Source organism: Echeneis naucrates, chromosome 13, assembly GCF_900963305.1.
Source record: "Echeneis naucrates chromosome 13, fEcheNa1.1, whole genome shotgun sequence".
Lineage (NCBI taxonomy): Eukaryota > Metazoa > Chordata > Actinopteri > Carangiformes > Echeneidae > Echeneis > Echeneis naucrates.
In genome coordinates, this window is record NC_042523.1 from 10,852,508 (window position 1) to 10,872,845 (window position 20,338).

Genomic DNA, 20,338 nt, shown 5'->3' on the forward strand with positions numbered 1-20,338 from the left:
ATGTCGGCCCAGATTAATATGATTTAGTGTCGTTTCAGAGCATGTTCATATTGTCGGCCACTTTATACTATACAATCATTCAAATCCTCACAGCTGTGGTTTATGTGAACCCTGTCAAGTCTTGTGAATAATCCTAAATGTGTTGTTGTCACCCAAAGTGTGTAATTGAAACATCAGTGCATTTTGGGAAAGTGAAGGAATTTGTGGCCTAAGGTTTCTCATAAAGACCATTTGCCCTAGAGTCACTTCTCATCCTCCATCAATACAATCAGACAATGAATGGATTAAAGCAATCTCTCTTCTCTGTAGGCAAAGCCTCCATTAGCTTTGACAGGGCAGTATCATGGCAATGGGATTAGTCCACCTCCCTAACGGGTTTAACTGCTCTCCAAAATAAAAGAACAATAGGAGCCAGACACTGGGCTGTCTGAGGCTCCTAAAATGAGCACTTTCACCATCCTATAACCTCTGCGGCCAACGTCCTACCTGTCAGCTGTGGAAACACTGAGCTTGAAAATCATCCATCCATCTGTCCAGCCCACATTGTCGAGCCCCCACACTCACTGTCACCTCAAATTTAGCACAAAAGCTTTTTTTTCCCTCTTATCCTGTCAGTCACACTCACCCATCATGGTTCTTTCAACTTGCTGGGTATGTAAATGGTCTGTGAACTGTTAACTAATTTGTCCTGTGGCCACTTAATCTGCAGCTAAGTCGCATCAATTAATGACAAATAAAAAAAAAAACAAAACAAAACACCAAACTCAATATTACTCAGTCCGATACATGTGTACAAATTGCAAATCAAATACAAATGTACATTTTCTACACTTCAAGTGATGAATATTCTCTGGTAGATTAAATCTCCTCATCTGTATCTCTCTGTGATATTAAAAATATGAAAATGCATCGGTGCTCTCAAAGTACTGCCCACAGAAGTAATGGGGAAACTGCTGACAGTCATTTAGCTATATGTTGCCATTATTTAAGCTCACAGGAAGTGCCTTGGAGACTTGAGGATTTGTCTCAGCAGAGGCCGGGTCAAACCTCAGCTGCCCTGCTATAACCACACTCCCATGTTAGCCCAGCGTGCAGGCATGGACACACGAGAATTAAGCCTGGTTTAGGAGATTATTTACCAGGTCTAGTTGCCTTATGTCTGAAACGTAAAGCAAGGGACAGTCGCCCCTTATTGGGGGAGTTGGGGGTTCTGAGGAGATTGGTTGATCATCTGCACACACAAATATCTGTGGGAAACTTAGCGCTAATGTTGAAGGAGCAAGGAAGGATCACATTAGCTTGAGAGCAGCTTCAAAGAAAATGTTGGAGCTCATGTTACGCAGTGTTTGGGGATATATTCTGCTCTCTGGCATGTGTTTCCACCCTCAAATGTCCCACTTTCTGAGAGTCTGTGCCTTGGGGACTCTGGGTTTCAAATGCTAAAGGTGTGTGCGTGCATGTGAATGTGTATCTGCGTCTGTCTGTGTGTGTGCGTGCATTTCAGAGATTAGCTCCGTCCATAACTTTTTCACTTCAGTCACCATGGCAGTAAAACAAAGGTCTCTGTGCACCCGTCTAACCAGGCCTTACAGATGGAGGTCTAAAAATAATCCAGTGTTTTCAATTAGCCCTTCAGCTCTGCAAAGCATTTGAAACAGGCAGCCAAGTGAACAGGGTCGGTGTTATTTGGTGAAGAGACCTTTGAGAGCAGGGTGAGTGCCTTTACTGGTTTGTGTCCACCCCTGTCTTTGTTAGCGCTCTTGCGAAGACTTCTAATTGTCTTTCAGGATTTTTCCTTCTCTGTGGAAGATGGTCACACTGTGCCTACAAGCTCACTCATACCTATGGTCAGCTTATTCAGTGTCACTTAATCACCTCCTCTGAGATGTATTGCAGGATTTGAGTATGAGCTATAATTAAAATATCACTGCTGCATAATGGGAAATTTAATAATGTCAAAAAGGTTACAAGTCCTGAATGAGTTTCCATTTTGTAAAGACTTCTCACTTCCCCTTAGTCTAAATGTCAGGGCAAAAAAAAAAGAAAAAAAAGTGAAATGACAAATGCCATTCTACCATAAGGTAAAGAGTAAACTGCCATTTCAGTGTCATAAAGTATACCTTAAGAAAGGTATTTGTGATTGATTAACTCAAATTAGGGAGCTAGTCGAATGATGAACAAATTCAGACCTGAAGCAAAACTATCTGACTCTTCATTCTGGAATATTAATAGCTGCTAACCCAAGACAATCACTGCCCTCAAACAAGAGTGAGGACAGATTTCTTGTTTTCAGATAACTGAGATTTCATTCAAACATAATGGGTGTGAATATTGTATGAAAGGCCAGGCCGTGTTGACACAGACCTGTCTTGGACAAGTGGTAGATAATTAATGTGGCATAGACTTAGTTAAATGTACTCAGAGTAATTGTCTTACAACTAAGTGCTTAATTAACTTGATTTAATGTGGATTATAGTAATGTCACAAATCCTGATGAGACTAGAAGAGATGACACCACTGTTGGCTGTTGTTGCAGAGGTCAGTGAGACTTCTTGTGCCTGGTTTAAAATACAATTGATAATGATGATGATATTTGATATATATGATGATATTTCAGAATATTTATAATAAACAGAAATGAAGCAAATGAGACCTTTCACGAATCAAAAATGTTTTATCTCTAGTGGTGGGAATCTTTTACTATGTCACAATTCGATTTTTTGATTCAAAACGATTTGATTCATAATGATTTCTGCTTCAAACTATAGGTGTGCAAAGGATCCTCATGAAATGAAATGAAAAATTAAAAACCGAAAAAATGTAAAAATTAAAACAGAATTTGGGAAAAAATAAAACTGATTTTATAGGGTTTGGGTAAAAACCAAAATCAGTCCAAATCTTTGCCTTCAACGTGGATGGGGCCGGTTGAACCTCGCTTTCCTCCATTATTGTAGTTTTCTCCTTGTTTTGGTGCTTATCATGCATGTGTACGTTCCAGAACCAGCTCCGTGGTGACATCAGGACATACCACATACAAAATGGAGGCAGACAGCCTGCGGATTTGTTTATTTTTTTAAAATAGATTTTGGGACATTTTATTTAGGACATCAATTCTGAATCTTAGTAAATGAGAGTCACGGTTCTTATATGAATCGATTTTTTGCCACACCCCTATTTATCTCTGACCACTGTAACCTAATGGTCAGTCTGCATTTTGTGCAACGCTTGGTTTCAGTTCACTTTAAATGTTTCCGACTGACAAACAAACCGGAAAATCTGCCTTAGTTATGTACCTGGTGGTCGGGTGCATGGTTTATTCCTAATTTTAATGCTAAAATTGTAAACGAGGTACTTGATAAAAATAACGGTAAAGATAAAACCTTTGTGTTGTTAAATGTTAGAATTTTGTGGGAGTTTAGCTCCAAAAGGTGACGGATGAGTTGACTGCGTTACAGTAACTGTGTTGTTCGGATGGTTAAGTCTACTTCATGGTGATGCCTGTGGAGATGTCCTTCTGTATTTGTGCTGTTGCTGATGGTTACTAACCAATCAATGCAGACAATCATACATTGTTGATGGTGAAAAGCAGAAAAAGGCTGTGGCCAATCACTTTAACTGATGAGCTCATGATAAAGTCCTCCACATCGAACTCCATGTAAAAGCTAATACGGAGGAGTGAATGAGTTAGTGACTTTGAACACTAACTATTTGTTTTCTTAGCGAGTTGAAGCTGGCACAGGCTTCTGGGGAAAAAAGTTTTGAACATGCAAAGACAAGTGCTAGATATGAAGCATTAAACAGTATTTGGACTAGAGAAGCTTCATTGAAAATGTGCATAATTCAGTATACTCTGCTTTCTGTTCTCTCTTCAGTATTCTTCACTGTCCAAGATTTTTTCAATAGGAACACAGACACAGAAGGGACAGAAAAGACATGCTTTGGCAAGCAAAAATAAATAATAAAAATAAATAATAAAAAAGAATAGTATTTTTGAATGAAGACTGTTGGGATGATTTTTCCCAAGAAGCTATAGGAGAGTCTCATCCATTAGCTGTCTAGATGTAACTGTTGCTCCTACTTTTCCTCCGACATAATAATAGTCAGTGCCCTCTTGAAGTATCCTTTAATGCTGGTTGTGCTAACATTTGGAATTAGAACAGAGAAGTAAATAGTTTTATCCGTTTCATGAATTTCGCCTTGAACTTCTGGTTTTGAAAAGATCAAAAAAAGACACTACCCTTAAAATCCTTTACTTGACAGGCTTGCTGTGCCTAATTATGGTTCTTTAATTACGATCAGATCAGATCATACAGGCATCAGATATTGCTTTTTTGAAGTTGGAGTTTTGAGAAGTGGAAGGTTTGATGTATAGCATGGATCGGAGTTTGACAGAAAATGATCTTTCATCTCTATATCCAGGAAAGCTAGCTAATATATGAATGAACGTGTAAAAAGAGATTGCAGCAAGTGATTATGTCACAATGAAAAGTTCTGACTGACAAAAAAGAGGCTGTAGCCACCAGGATGTGGTCCAATATGACGTCTGAAGCTGTTCGTGCATGTGTCTGTATGTGTGTCCATGTTTGAAAATGTGAGCTTGTCAGGATCTCAGTACGAGTTTCCATTGTACATGCGGTCTCATGTGAAAGCTTCAGTTCACAGTTCATACTGATGCTTTCATCTGTCAATCAGAGCGCAAGATTAGACGATATCAAAGGCTTCGGTGTCAAACTTCTCATCCTGCTGTCATCCAGGGGTGGCGGGAGTGCAAACATCAGGGTTGGCACAGGGATAGGCTTCACTTGTTCAGTGCTGATTTCAATTTGAGTTCCTGCAGTCCTGCAGATTTTTAAGGCAGTACACAGGCTAACAAGGATGTTGCCGGGGAAAATGATGTACTCAATTATTGTGTTCGAAGCCAACTTTAAGCAAGAGAAGAAGGTTTCAGTAAAGAAAACAAGCCCAAAGGATTTTCAAGACAAACTGGTGTTTCTCTTGATGATAGCTGGTCTTCTGTCTGCGCTGCTGCTCACTGACCTGTGTGTCTGATTTCCAGTCTTTGTTTTTAAATACATCAGACAGACAGGGTCTCTGAAGCTAATTAGATTTCTTTGTGTTTTCATCTCAGTCCTGAGAGATGATTTCCGGCAGGCCCCGAGCGATGTGGTGGTGGCTGCTGGTGAGCCTGCTGTGTTAGAGTGTGTGCCTCCACGTGGACACCCCGAACCCACTGTGTCCTGGAAACGCAACAATGTCCGAGTCAGCACCAAGGATGAACGCATCTCTGTGAGTTTAACTTAAAACACTGAGCAAGTACTCTCACTGTGTTGTGTTGAAAAATAATGAGCAAATATAGTTATTCAACTCTTTTTTTTTTTTTTTTTTTGGCCATTTGGTGGCAGCTGCTCCAGTTGTTAATGTCCCACCATTTTCAAAACTAGCCTACAATATGTCTAAATGGGATACTTAAGGTAAATCTGCATGAAATGGCCTGCATAACCATACAGTGAACATTTTAGTTATAAGTCTTGCTAAGCCTTGTATTTAATGCAGGTGATATAGTCTGCATTTCATAAATCCCACAAAAAGGCCAAAACTAACAATGAGCACAACATATACCAGAGAGCAACATATTCTCTGAGTAGCCAAAGCTTGACATAGGTTATTTCTCTCTGCTGTAGAAAGAAAACAATTTAAAATATATCCCTTTACTATACTGTTGCTTTTTTTTTTTTTTTTTAACATGAACACATACGCTGTTCTGCTGCTGTACTCCACAGCACCTAACCTACATGAATCCATGGATAAGAACATTTGTCAAATTATATTGACATTTAGGGGAAAAAAGTGTAATGTGCAATTTTTTTGTTTTTAAGAATTTATGTTTATGGTGAGATCCAGATATAGGGTAGTGGACTGAGAAATCATTAAGACACAGACTAAAGCAATTTCAATTTGATCTTGAATTGACGACAATGACAAAAACAGAGATACAGGCACATTTACAATAACTATCCCTTGAAGTGTTTCAATAGCTTCTAATTCAACACAATTAGTTTACACTAGACTGGAAATGTTGCTGATTTTGCTATCAGTTGTGTTTTCCCTTTCCTCTCATGTAAAATTTACAGACAATCTCTGGCCATTTTTGATGGGTACTTTTTGTAAAATTCATCATACAAACACCCCCTGACAAGTAGAGAAACAGCTTTCATAATGCCACTTAAGTGAAAGTGATCAAGTGCCACTTAGTGGGTATACAAAAATAAAAAGGAGTCAAATTGGTCCCTGTGAGTGTTATAATTCAAAAGGCTGTTTAAGGCCAAACAATTTCTAATGATATATTCTTTATGAAGAACTGACCTGTAATGGATCGCAACTTGGCTAGAAAATAGCATTTTCAAGATAAGTACAATTACACCAATACTTGAATAAATGTGCTTATATTTCACCACTTGACTTGAGTATGCCACTATGACTCATACACTGCCTTCGCACAAAGGATTAATAATTTATAAGCAAGGAAAGGCTATCTAAATGTGGATGACTTTTCCATTAACGGCTGGGAGGATAGTGCTGTGTTGTACTCGTGGTGTTTTCATTTAGGGCATCCTAAACACTGACGCTGTCACAATGGTGTTTTTCCAGATGCGTGGGGGCAAGCTGATGATCTCTCACACCAGAAAGAGTGATGCTGGGATGTACGTGTGTGTGGGGACAAATATGGTTGGAGAGAGAGACAGTGATCCAGCAGAGCTGGTGGTATACGGTGAGTCCATGATATTTAAGGAGCAAATGTTAGTGCAGTGGTATCACATCTTTTAAGCGGCATAAGATGGACAAGCTTTCTCTCCATTGCAGAGCGTCCTGTGTTGGTACGAAGGCCAGTGAACCAAGTCGTCATGGAGGAAGAGACAGTTGACTTCCTGTGTGAGGTCCATGGAGATCCTGCACCCACTGTGCGATGGCGTAGAGAAGGAGGAGAGCTTCCTCGTGGGAGGTGAGAGTCACGGCCATGAGCACAGAGTCAGACTAGCAACGCATGTACATAAAAAGTATAAAAAGTGCCTTTCATGAAGCCGGATTGTGTGTTGGATTATTAGCTCATGTGACCTAGAAAAGTTATATGTGGACTTATTGGTCAGTAATTTATGCCTATCAGTCTGCTAACATAAATTCATAAGGGGAGGAGACCCAAGAAGATTAATTATTCTCTAGAGTTCTGCCGTGACCGTTTCAGTCTTTTTTTTTTCTGACAATTTCTTTTGATTTTTCAACATTATATAGTTATAGTTAGTTATATAAAACCTATATAATACAGTAAACCTGTAAAAAATAAAGGACTTGCACACAACTAATGACTTATACATTACTGTCACTACTCCGGGATGTAAAGGGTTGTTTTTCTTGCAGGTCAATCTGAAATTTTTGAAAAACTGTAATTAAAAGGCATGTGGCTTTGTGTGTTTTAATACACTGTCCCATCATGGTGCTGACATGATATCAGATTTAATGGCTACCAGAAATAGTTTGATAATAACTAAATGTAACAAGGACGGATTTAGTTCTGAGTTTGTGGAATAGTTTGAGCCTAAATCTGCAGCCAGTAGCCAATCATCTTATATTAGCATAAGGACAGGATGTAGTCTGGCTCTATCTCAAGGATATTAAACTGCACAAAAGCACCTTTACAGTTGACGAATGAACATTTTGAATCTTTTTTATCTAATCAGTGCAAATATGACACTGTTTTGTATGTTCTGTATGTTTTAGGCCTCTGACATTGTATAAAACCCATATAGGCTAGTTACTGAAATGTTACAGAATTAAGGACAAAATGTGATACATTTATTCTGTAATTAATTCAGTCTTTTGAGCCGTAAGGTCCTCCAGAAACCTTACAAAGATGTTTATGGAGCGACTGTGCTCAACATATCAGGCCATAGTCACACGCCTAATTGGTCATTTTAGTTCCTGAGCGGTCCAGCTCCAAAATACAGTTAGATCAGAGTCATGGTGTGTTTTATTTGTACTTTGAGTTAATATGATGACAATATTATCCAGTTGTTGTTTTTTTGAAGTGCTATATCATGGTCTGTCTTTCATCTTTTTTTTTTATCTTTGATAACTTTTATCTTTTCCCTCTGTGGTGTATGAGTCCACAAAATAAATTAAATTACATTTATTTGATTCAATTTATATCTTGCTTGGACAGAAAAAACTGAATTAACTCTGTGTACTCTGGTTAGTAAAATTATTCTTCTCAGAAAATTCTATTTTTTCAAGATATAAAATGTTATTTCTCCAAAATATTGGGAGATAATCCTTTCTCTTTCTGGTTGATTGGTGACTGTTTCAAGAATTCTCCTGGAATCAGTGACCGACAGGACACATTGTTCTACTTGTTTCAAGATATTGTCACCTGATTGAGAAAAAAGAATCCCTGCAATAGGCTGATTGACAAGCAAAGAAATATTATCTTGTACCACTGGAAGATTTTCCTCACTTTGTGCAGATTAGTATGGCCATTTATGTTTTGCTACAGTTCTACGTTAGAGCTCTCATCATGTCCTTTTCTCATTTGCAGGTTTGAAATTCGCAATGGCAACAGCCTCCGTTTGTTCCGTGTGAAAGAACAGGATGAAGGGACTTACACCTGCACATCTGAGAACAGTGTGGGCAAGACAGAGGCCTCGGCCATGCTGCAGGTCCACGGTGAGAAACACATCAGGCATACTGTATATGAGCACACACACATACTTAGACATGCATAAAAAAGTGCTCATACATAAAGTAACAAAGAGGCACATGGCTCAATGCTCTGTGCTCTTATATCAGTGTGTCTTTGTGAGTCCGTGTCCAGTGGTGCTGCCAGGAGCTTATGCTAACCCGTGTGGATTACGCCATTTGACAGATGTTTGGGAGATGTGTGCTTTAACTCACTGCCAGAGAGCAGTCTCAGTATTAATAAGACATGACTCTCGTCCTGTCTCTTCCTGCTACTTTATCTCTCTCCTCTTTGCCGCCTCGTTCTCTTTGCCTTTTCCTCTCTCTGTATGTGTGTCATGGGTTAAATGACTTAGCAGTTTTCTATTCATCCTTTTTTTTGGCTCATTTTTTATACTCTCTGCAGTTTCCTTTTGTGGCTCAGAAATTCATCCATTTCAGTTACTTTAAAAAAAATCTCTTTTCTCTGTTGTTTTCTTAATCGTTTTTAAACTGTCACTCAATGGATAATTGTGAGTTTTTCCGTTAAGGACTGACATGTTAGGCAAACCACAGACGGACTTAATGTACATCAGATTAAGGACTCTCATCGAACACACATCTGCTGTGTTGGGGGAGTGTGTCAGGATATTGTGACACCATGTAAATCCCTCTCTCACTTGCGACCACAGTACTTTAAGACTTTTAATTACAAGTCAGTGGAAGGACAGGCATGGGTTGACCTGAGGCGACATTTCTCATCATTTCATTATCATTCCATTACTTTCACTGTTATTGTTATTACATGTAATTATCCTTTTCTCTGAAACACAACCGCGCTATCACATGCAGAAAAACAATGTTATTTTTTTAATAATGCTAGATATAAAAATAATTAAAGTAGCATTCAATAATTCACTTTGGAAATTATGAAGGGTCAAAATTGCATCAAAGGATGCGATATTCAGACAGTGAGTCCATAGCATGGGTGATAGTATGAGTAGTACGGGCAGCCTGCATTTTACGTGCAGCTACAATTGTACAGGGTTTTTGCTACACCCTCCATGAATGGTAAACAGTCACATCTTTCTTACATGTTTCCAAATCAGAAGAATTCTACAGTGCTTACAAGGCTGAATACTACTTCTGATAGCTACAGCAACATGCATGTGTGAACCCTGTGTAGTAACCATTTAATAGTTATAGTTTTGGAATACTTGTAGGGCCCCTTTAGGAATAGTAAAATTGGTTGTAACTGTTGTTTTTATTCATTTTATTAAAAAAAAAAAAAAAATACCCTTGATTTTTATTCTACCATTATTGAAGCATAAAAACCCCTTGAAGTACAAGAATCTTTCCTTTCAAAAAGGTCCGGGCCAGATTAGGCAGAGATAACATCAAGTGAGAGTTACACTAATGTACAGCATCAAAGTTAGATTCGCTCCCTGCTCCCCGAAGTACACCCTATACAACTAGAACACTGCTGTTGACAGGGTGTTTTATATTCAGCATGAACTCGGGCAAAGGTAAATATCCAAGTTTGGATGCAGGAGATAAATTAACCACCAGAAGAAACAACTAAAGAGAATGAACAAGCTTATCTTTTAGTACAGATGATGAATGAAATTTCTAAAAGTTTATTATGGTAAAGTATTTCAATGTTGCCGCAGACTAGTCTACCAAAATCAGTTAAAAAGTTGGTCTGTTTTCTTTCATTGTGAAATACAGTAAAAGACAAGTGCAGGAAACAGAGTAAAATGGCTTAATGTTTGAGATGTAACCTAAAAACTGTGGAGGAAGTATCTCAATGAATACCAAACATAATAATTACAGCTTGTTGAGAAGAAAAAAATAAAAATTATTTGCTATTGTGCTGAATGAGTTTGTTTTATGAAAATTTTGGTTACTGAGAATAGCCACCACAGATGCCTGGGATTATGAGATTAGATTTGTTTTTCATTGTTTGTTAAAGGGAAAAGAGTTCACTGATGCTGTGCTCTCCAGTGAGACTGACTTAGATGATCAGACAGGCGCTCTCTTTACAGGAAGGTGTTGAGCAATCTGATCAGCTCATTTTCAGCAGATAAGATGTATATCAGATATCAATAGTTTGTGTAGAATCTCAATCCTCCCCATCTGAGACACACATGTATTAAATAATGACTAAAGTTATAAAATGAATACTAGTCCTCAGAGTCCATGGAAAACACTGTCTGCCACGTGTTCATGTGCAGCTGTTTTCAACACAGAGTATATCAGATACCTTCAGTGTACTCTCACTCAGACCGTTAAAACAGAGATGACTCAGTTTCCTCATGTATTAAACCGTGCCAATATGTGTGGGACTATGCACTGATTTATAGTATATGAATCCAGACTATTGACGAGCCTCATTTGACACGAAGCTGGTTATTCAGACGTGAGGTCAATGGTAGTGTTCAGCATGATGTAGATAACACAGTGAGCTGACCCGAGCTGAAAATTGGCAGCTCTGCCCAGATCTTTCCCAAAATAACTGAGTAAATGTCACCAGAATGGTGCTGCCTTGCGCTGTGATGATGAGTTTTTTCCGAAGACACAGGGGTGACGTCCCTAATTAAAGATGAAAGGGTGAAGAAAGTCTAGTGACGGATCAAAAAGTTAAAGAGACAGCTCTTAAATCTTGCTTGTTAGGGGCTGATGATTGCTTCGTCGACTCATTTCAACAGGCAGGGGAAGCCATTACACACATTTACTCAAGATTTACTTTTCTCAGGTACTTAAATATCAAATTATATGTCATTTTATACTTTTACTCCAAATAGTGTCATCATGTGACCTCAGATTTTTACATGATAGGAGTAGGAAATACTTCAACAAGTAATTCATTTATTTCACAAAACAAAAGCGGACGTTTATCAAGGTTTCTCTTCTGGCCCATTGGACTAAGTCAGCCCTTAGGGGGGAGCCCCAGGACCAAGGGTGTCCAAAGTTTTTTCAGAGGTGTAATGAGGTGAGGGCCAACCATTCTCCTGATAGGGCTTTAGCATAAATGCCAATCTCAGCTCACATTGGGTGAAAGTGGGGTCACCAGTCCATCACAGGGCCAACACACAGAGACACACAAAGACCAACAACCACTCAGACCTACAGACAATTTAAAGTCACCGTTAAACCAAACATGATGTCTTTGGGCGGTGGGAGGAAACCAACACAGACACAGAGAGAACATGCACACTCCGAACAGAAAGGCCCCAGGCCGGGAACCGAACCCACCACCTTCTTAACCACTACCAACACCGACCACTTTGCCACTGCCCTGCCAGCAAATAAAGCCAATATAGTCTTTATCATCGGCTTCATAACACGATCATATTTGAGATCGTATTTAGCGCAGAGAACATGTAGGTGGCTAAAAGAAGAGAGTTTAATATCTTTACCTCCTTCGTTGTTATAGATGAGGGCTGATAATCCACTCAGCCAGCCACGGCAGGTGATCCGGCCGGAATAATCCCGTTGACTTTAATCCATCGTAGTTTCATGCCATCCACGGCGGACAAACAGGAGCACATAAATCACTTCCTCTTGTTTGGTCCTTTGGGCTCTGGAAGCCATTTAGATCTCCGTTACAGTGTTAGCAGCCAGGCTAACATGGGCAAACTCTTGTTTCTTCTCGGGACACATATTCTCCACCGTCGTCCTACCCCAGTCTCTGATAAATTTATCTTCGTGAAAGGTTTGCATTATTTAGTAGTTAGTTTCGTGGTATATAGATGTGACTCTTTATAGTTTGTGAAAAAGCTGCTGTGACATTGCTTTGGTTTTTTTGCTCCCTGTTAGCTTTGAGGCATTAGCATCTTTCGACCGTTGGTGTCTCTTGACATTGAGTTCCTTACTAACTCCTTAAAGAGTTGCCACAGTCTGCTGTCGTTTCGTATATCACAGGAAAGAAATGCAAACATTTCCGCCTGTCGTGGGAGCGGCAGCCATCGCAGCCAACTTTCCTTTTTTTTTCTTCTTCTTTTTGCAATGGCAGTCGCCATCTTAGAAATAGGGTGGTAAGGGTCACGGTGAGGGTCAGAAAGTCTGAGGGCGGCGGTGTTGCAGAAATCTTTTAGTGAAACATAAAATGTATTTTACATACTGTGGCCGATACTGCCGGCCAGACAAAAACGATATATTTTATGGCAGAGTGACTCTAAGTGTTGTTCAATCATCTGTGTATTAATAATTTAAACATTTAATATAGATTTATTGTAAGTTGTTGCATCTTTTTTTTTTTACTGTAATGCTTTTCAGTACGTCTCAGTCATAATACCTTAAATCCAGGACTTTTATTTCATAGTAATAGCCAAAGAAATTTATATCTGAAAAATGTGTTTTTGACACAGTTTTCATTCCTTCACTTGATGGTGACTTGATTCTTCTCTTCCAGTTCCGCCTCAGATTGCCTCAAAGCCCAGAGATCAGATTACCACACAGGGAAGGAGCATCACCTTCCAATGTGGTACTACAGGAAACCCTCCACCTGCCATCTTCTGGCAGAAAGAGGGCAGCCAGGTAAGAGACTGGAGCAGAGAACAATACATCCTCAAATGGAGAACGCCCAAGCCCCAGCAGACATGCAGTACAATAAATTTCATGTACACATTTGTCCTTTAACAAGCCTTAGATTATTGTTTATGTGTGATGAAGAGATGTTTTTTTTTTTTAAAAAAACCTTGTTGAAACTGTATTGTTTATCATATCTATAAGCAGAGCTTCACATGTTCTTTGTTTTAAACAAGCATGACTCACCGCAACATGAGCAGGGTTTTGTCAGAGTTAATCATTCTTATTCAGACACTTTTCGAGTGAGGTAGGCGAGAAATGAACAAGAGAATGTGGCACATTTGCATTTGGCTCGCACATATCAGTGGAGACAAAGTGTTGGAAGGCACTGTGGTAATGCGTTGGCGAGCTATGATTCTCCTCCTAGCGACCGTGGTGTAAGAGAGCAATGATGGGGGAGGAATAACTGAGATGAAGGGAGGGTTGGCAGGATGTACACCAGGTGTGGAAACCACATCTTCAGGGCAAACCTGCAGACAAACACTGTCCTCCTTCCACATTGTACCCAAATATAAATACCCTGTTTCTTAGCAGCAGCTGGGATCAGTGACTTGGAGAAGCAGCTTCAGATGTTTCCAGGAGCTTTTCGGAGAGCAAACAGGAAGTTAAGCTGCAGATTTTGTGAATAAGTTTCAGTCTGCAGGATGGTTGACTCGTTCCTTGGCTGTTTGCTGAGCTTTCTGCTGTATTTGGGGGATTATCTGTAGCCTTATAACCTTGGTCCTTCTACTGACATCTAAGCCTCTTAGACGAATGAAATGGATGGCTGAATGGATTGATGTGTGTCCTTTCCCCCTTGTTCACATCCGTCTCACTCTCAGAAAAACAGAAAGGAGAAGCTCTAAAATGTCTGTTAGTGGGCATCACCCCCCCCCAAAAAAAAACACAGCAACCCATCTCTTCCATTCTGACTTTGGTCCTTGCTGTGCTAGTGGCAATGTCCAGTCTACTGTAAGGTTCAGACTGAAAAATCCCAGCAACTATGAACTGACACAAAGTGGGTTTTTTTTTACATACAATTAAGGTGCCCAGTTGGTGATGGTGATAGCACCTAATGATTTTCATGACAAGAGGGACAGGTTTTGTCCGGATTTCTGTCTCTAAAAAATATTACATAAGCAGTACTGCATGCTAAACTAAGATGGTGAACATCCAGTACCTGCCAACATCATTCTTACCACTATGAAAATGTTAAAATGTTTGTAGGATATGCCCTGAATAATTGTGTTAACATATAATTAATATAGTCATTCAGTTGATCGATTAGCTGATCACCAGAAAGTGAACAACAACAATTTATGTGATGAATTATCATATCTCTAATGTTATGTTTGCTGGTTAACTTTTTCTATGGTTGGAAATTTAAAGAATAATTACAAAATGTATATATATCTATAATAATAATATGCAGATTCATTAGTAGCAAAAAACTGTAATTTTATGCTAAAGTAATTCATAAAGCAAAGATTCTGAAGAGTTGCTGTTGTAACATATGAAACATAGAGAGACAGGCACACAGGGAGATCTTCTCTGTGTGGCATATTTGGTCCAGATGTGGACGTAATGTCTGATTGTCATGCATTATGTGAACTGGACTTGGGCCGATGCACAGGAAGCCAGAATAATGTTGCTATGTTTTTCTTAATTATTGAAAGATTACATTTCAAACTGATGAAAATAGTAGAGTTCTTCCTGAGTGAAACAGCATGAGAATTTAGCTTTTGGGGTTTTGGGTTGTTTTTCTGGATATATGGATGAAAATTTAATAACTTGCTTTGGGTTATGGAAAATTCTGAGAAACATTTTTCTTTGACATTTGACTAAATTAATGAACTGAATAATTGAAGATGATAAATAGATTAATTGACAATAAATAGAAATGCTGCCACAGGTAGATTGATTATGGATGCCATATGAATAACTTGTTGTGCATGTTTGTGTGATTAGATGCTGTTATTCCCTGGTCAGCCGCCATCGCAGTCTGGTCGTTACTCTGTCTCCATGAGCGGGGAGTTGACAATCACGGACGTCCATCCCGAAGACTCTGGCTTCTACATCTGCCAGGCCATTAGTGTGGCAGGAAGTGTGTTGACCAAGGCGCTGCTGGAGGTGGAGGGAGGTGAGACTCCAGCTCACACAGTTATGTTTGAATCTGGGAAAGAGAAGGTAATTCTTTATTCTGCACCATCAGCTAATGAGGGAGAAAGATATTAATTACTTAGTAGGTGCACAGCAATAAGGCTCATTAAGTCCAAGAATGAAGAGATCCTGTGCTGGAAGAAAGGACAATGAATTTCAGGTTTAATTTTTGTTTTTTGTTTTTTTCTCAGAGAGCTTGGAAACTTTTTTTTTTTTTTTTTTTGCTTTACTATGCAGCCGATACTTTTCTGCCTACTAAGCACCTAAACATGCTCACCTTTGAAACTGTAATCGATCATAACTTGGTATTTAATTTCCTTAAGGCCCCCTGCCCTCCAAATATATTCTACACTTTTCGTTGCTATACAGCTGATATGCAAGAGGTGACACCTCTAACATAATATTCTGCTCCCTCACCTCTCCGGTCTGCAGGTCCATCAGGTCGTGTACCGCCAATCATTCGCCAAGGCCCAGCCAATCAGACGGTATCTCAGGGCGCAACAGCACTACTGCACTGCCGTGTAACGGGTGGGCCCTCAGTGAGGATTTCATGGGAGAAAGATGGCGAGAGAGTTCGGGGAACTGAACCTCGACTGACCTTGATGGATAATGGCACTTTACAAATAATAGACACTGAGGTGAGTCTGTGTGTGTGTGTTGATGTGGTGAGTCAGTGGTACTCATGGGAAAATGATTAGTTTTCTTTAAATTTAACTGCAGAGAATTCTGTAAACTCTCCACTCGAGCTCTGACCTTCTGTTACCTTGTCTACAGCCAAAATGCGGCAGTGATGTGACTTTTTTTTTTTCCATTTCCATTATGAATCTGGTTTGTGGTTGTAAATAAAGGGGAGGCTGAGTTTCAAAGACCAATCTCTCCAAGGCAGTGCATATGTCTCCAGCACAATTATGTGCTCATACAGTGTGTAATTGTAATGTTAATGAAGGTGCTTATTTGTAAATGCTAATGTGCTTTGCTTTGATTGAAGAGCAGTCAGCAGCCCCTTTGTGCTGTAACCCCACCTGGAGGTCAGCGAGTGCACAAATGACGGGGCAAAAGCAGCATCGTTTCTGCTAATTGACTGGCCATAGATGATAAATAGTTTAACTGCATTTTAATTAAATCTGCTGCCTGAACTCTGCTTATTCCCGTCCTTTCTCATCCTGCTTCTCAGCAGTGGTGCTGAGCAAACTTGGAGCATTAAGATTTGGTCCAGTGCACCACTGAGGCGGGGGAAATCTGCCATGCCAATGTGCTCAATGGAACAGAAGATGTGCATTAGTGTGGCATCAAGTGGATGACAAGGGAGAAAAAAAATACAGGAAATGGAGATGACGAGCGAGGCACTAAAAATATTTACCCTGCTGATGCCCCTACCAGCCATCCATATTTTAGCAGTATTTGGAGTCATTTAAGGAAGTTCACCTGCCCACACGCTGTGCTGTCTGTCAGCCAGAGGTCAACACTGCTGCGGATGAGCTCATATGATCTGATGATAGTTCCAGCAGACTGGCTCTCAGCCAGGACAAGGCTGGAGCAAACAGCAAGAGTGTCAGTGAAGCGTGTGAGTGCGAGTGTACAGTTCATAATGTAAACAGGAGGGTGGGTAGGGTGTGGTGCCTGGTGATGTGTTGAACTGAAGCTTTTAGAGCTACTGAGGTTGATGTCATGGCTATTCAGAGGAAATGTACCAGTGTGCATGGATTATATTTCATGAAAAAATTATCTGCTATCAAAAAAGTATTAAGACAATCTGATTAAAGCTGCTAAACTCAATATTTTGTTTATTAACAACAGAAAAAAACTTTTTTTGTTGTTAATATTACCACCAATATTACCACCAAAACCAAAACCAGCGAGAATTGCACCACATAAACACACATCATCTAAACATACAAAGGTAGCAGCTAGCTGGTGAACATTTCTTGGGGAGAAAATGAAATGGACATTTCATTCAGGAGAACAAAACAGAGTATTGTCAGTATCTGTCAGCTCACTCACTCACTCACTCACACAGAGACCAACAACCACTCACACTCACACTCAGAAGCACAGGGAGAAAAACAAAATCTTCTCACAGAAAGGCCCCAGGCCCAAGAACTGAACCCACAGCCTTCTTATTGTGGGACAACCACCGTGCTCTATGCTGCCGTGCTGCCTATCTGTCAGCTGTATTGTGTAATTAGACAACTGTTAGCAAATGTGTTCACCGTATGGACTTTATGAAGTGATAATATGTCCATTTTGTGTTAACACATTTTAGTGTTACATAAATTGTATTTAAATCGCATACTGTCGACTACACAAGACCAGATCAACATCTGAAAAAAGAAAACACTCAAGAAATACATGGAATAAAGTTTCCAGTTAAAAATAATAATGGAAACTGAGCCTATCTCTGTAAGAAATTCCCATTTTCCCACTTCTTGGTAAACAGTGCATAAGGTTGAGGTTAAGTTGGTAACTACTTCACTTAACACTGATGTTATAAATCACTGATTCATTTTTATATAAATTGCTCTATACTTCTATATTTCTGTGTTGTATGTAGCTACAGGTATAATATGTGAAGAACTTATACTGCAAACTGTAGATTGTAGGTAAAATATTCTTGAAGTTTATTGGAGTACCCCAAAACTATATCTAATGCAGCTGTATTGCTGACTTACAACACTGCCACACGAATGGAGAGTGTCTACATTAAAAACAAGATTTTGCCTTGAACAGTTTGTCATTTGTCTGCATGGATCCAAAACATCCATTAAGAATTAAACACTGCTCACATGTTGTGTGCTGTTTGACAGAACAAGGACTCTGGGCTGTACACATGCCTGGTATCCAGCGCCACAGGGGCAACGAGCTGGAGTGGGATGTTGACTGTCAGAGGTACTTACACAAAAACTTTCCACGCTGTCTCTCTGATACATTTCACACTCTGTCACTTTTACACTTAACCTCCTGTGCTCAATAAGCTCCACACTCATGTAAATTCTTCATAAAAGCACATAGAAACCCCTCCCCTCCCCAAAAAAAATAAAATAAAAAAGCCATAAACTGCAGTTTCAGCACTGATCTGTTGTTTTCCTACTTGTTCCTGCTTGTTATAGAGAATGTAATTCCCACAGTATCCAGAGTTTCTGAGTTCATCCAGCTTCCAGGGCCTCCACAGAAACCAGTTGTGACAGAGGTGACCAAAAACACTGTCACCCTCACTTGGCAGTCTAACCCCCACGAGGGCGGGGCTGCTGTCACCTCCTACATTATTGAAGCTTTCAGGTAAACAGTGGCACACAGCTTCTTCTCAGCATTACTGCACCAAAATACAGCCAGGCTCATTTAAAGTTAGCATACATACATCTGATTTGAGAATATTTCCTGTGATTTTTAGTTATTTTTTGGTTAGTGATTTTTAATTTTGGGGCAATCTGCAGATATTTAAACACCCTTCTGTGTAATGAAATGCAGTTTTAACAGCAGCAAAACCTGCAGCAGATAGTTTGAACACAAACTGGATTTAATAACATTCCTGATGGGAGGATTAATGAGGAGGATTTATGTTGTATTAGTTGTAGGTGTGTCTAATAAGGTGCAATTAGCAAGGCAAGCGCATGCTAACATTTTTTACAGGCTGAGTAAATTGTCTTTGTCATACATGCAGCTATATTTGCTTGTCTGGTTGTTTTTTTACTTTACTGATCATTTGAGCATGAAATAAACACAAATCCTTCAGTGCATAACACAAATTTTACTGTCAGGTAACGTTCAGCACAAGCAGCCCCTACTTAATTTTCCACCCCTGATTAAGGACTCACTATCTGTTGCTATTTGAAGTGCATCCACACTCTCTCTCTTTCTGTTATATTTGTTAGTTCATACTATTTCCAGATAATGAAGTCATCTTCATTTAGAGTCATTACAGTTTTGGAGTGACTCGTGTTCGCCCGAGGGAGCAAGTGTTCTGTTAAGTGACGTCCCGAAATGAAACTGTGACACTCACTTCATCAGTGTTTATCCCGAGGAGAGCCATGGCAGCTCTAAAAACCACTGGCTTTAGTGAGGTAGACAGTGAGTGAAAGAGGGGAGACAATTACTGCAGCGGTCAGATCAGCAGCTCAGTCCTGTCGTGGGACAATGAGAGGATGGGATGCCAGTTCAGTTGAAGGGCTCACTTTTTGCAGAAGCAGCGGGGGGGGGTTGCTGGTCCAGTGTACAAAGGGTTCAGTGAGCTTTGTGTCGACGCTCATTGTAGAAGATGTACATGCACAGCCAATGATAACAACGTGCTCGCTGCTCCACTCGCCACCCCTGACAAATTGCTTGCAAATGTTTGTTTTTTCAAGCAACAGCAGGAACAGAACAAGACATGTAAACTAATATTTCTGATGCTACTTTAACATAGACGGAGCAAAACTTCATTTCCTTATGAATTTTAAAGAGGAGAAAAGCTGCGGAGGAAAAACATTGATGAAAGGAAATTGCTGCAGATATCACACTTAGCTATAAAAAAAAAAAAGCAGTAAAGCTTGTCATTGTTCTGTCTGCAAGCTGAGACTGGCCATGTCCAACAAACAATTATATACTTACCCATTAATTTGTTCATTGATTTGGTTGTAGATGCATGTATGGCAGCCTGCTCAGATTGGTTTGGTTTGAATTGGTTTTTTGACTCTGTCCTGGTTAATGAAATGAGCAGTTTCACATCTTTTGTTCACTTTCTGTGAACAAAACACATTCACAGATTGTTTACAGTTCATATCATGTTGTTATGCTCATCCAATATATTTGATGGACAAAACAACATGATATATCACATTATATTTGATTATCTGACCTTGTGATGTGGCAAATAGTGATGGTCATTTTTCACCATTCAGTGACCAAAACAATTCAGGCATTAAGAAAA

General features: G+C 39.6%; 1 protein-coding gene across 1 annotated transcript in view; it reads left to right on the top strand.

Moving 5' to 3' along the window:
- LOC115053174 (roundabout homolog 2) overlaps nt 1–20,338 on the top strand; it is a 42,631-nt gene that overhangs the window by 12,843 nt on the left and 9,450 nt on the right. Inside the window, exons 3-11 of the mRNA XM_029517739.1 lie at nt 5,129–5,286; nt 6,649–6,769; nt 6,862–7,000; nt 8,588–8,715; nt 13,121–13,245; nt 15,244–15,415; nt 15,868–16,073; nt 18,240–18,321; nt 18,543–18,711. Coding sequence (XP_029373599.1) covers nt 5,129–5,286; nt 6,649–6,769; nt 6,862–7,000; nt 8,588–8,715; nt 13,121–13,245; nt 15,244–15,415; nt 15,868–16,073; nt 18,240–18,321; nt 18,543–18,711 — 1,300 coding nt within the window. The remainder of the gene's footprint in view (nt 1–5,128; nt 5,287–6,648; nt 6,770–6,861; nt 7,001–8,587; nt 8,716–13,120; nt 13,246–15,243; nt 15,416–15,867; nt 16,074–18,239; nt 18,322–18,542; nt 18,712–20,338) is intronic.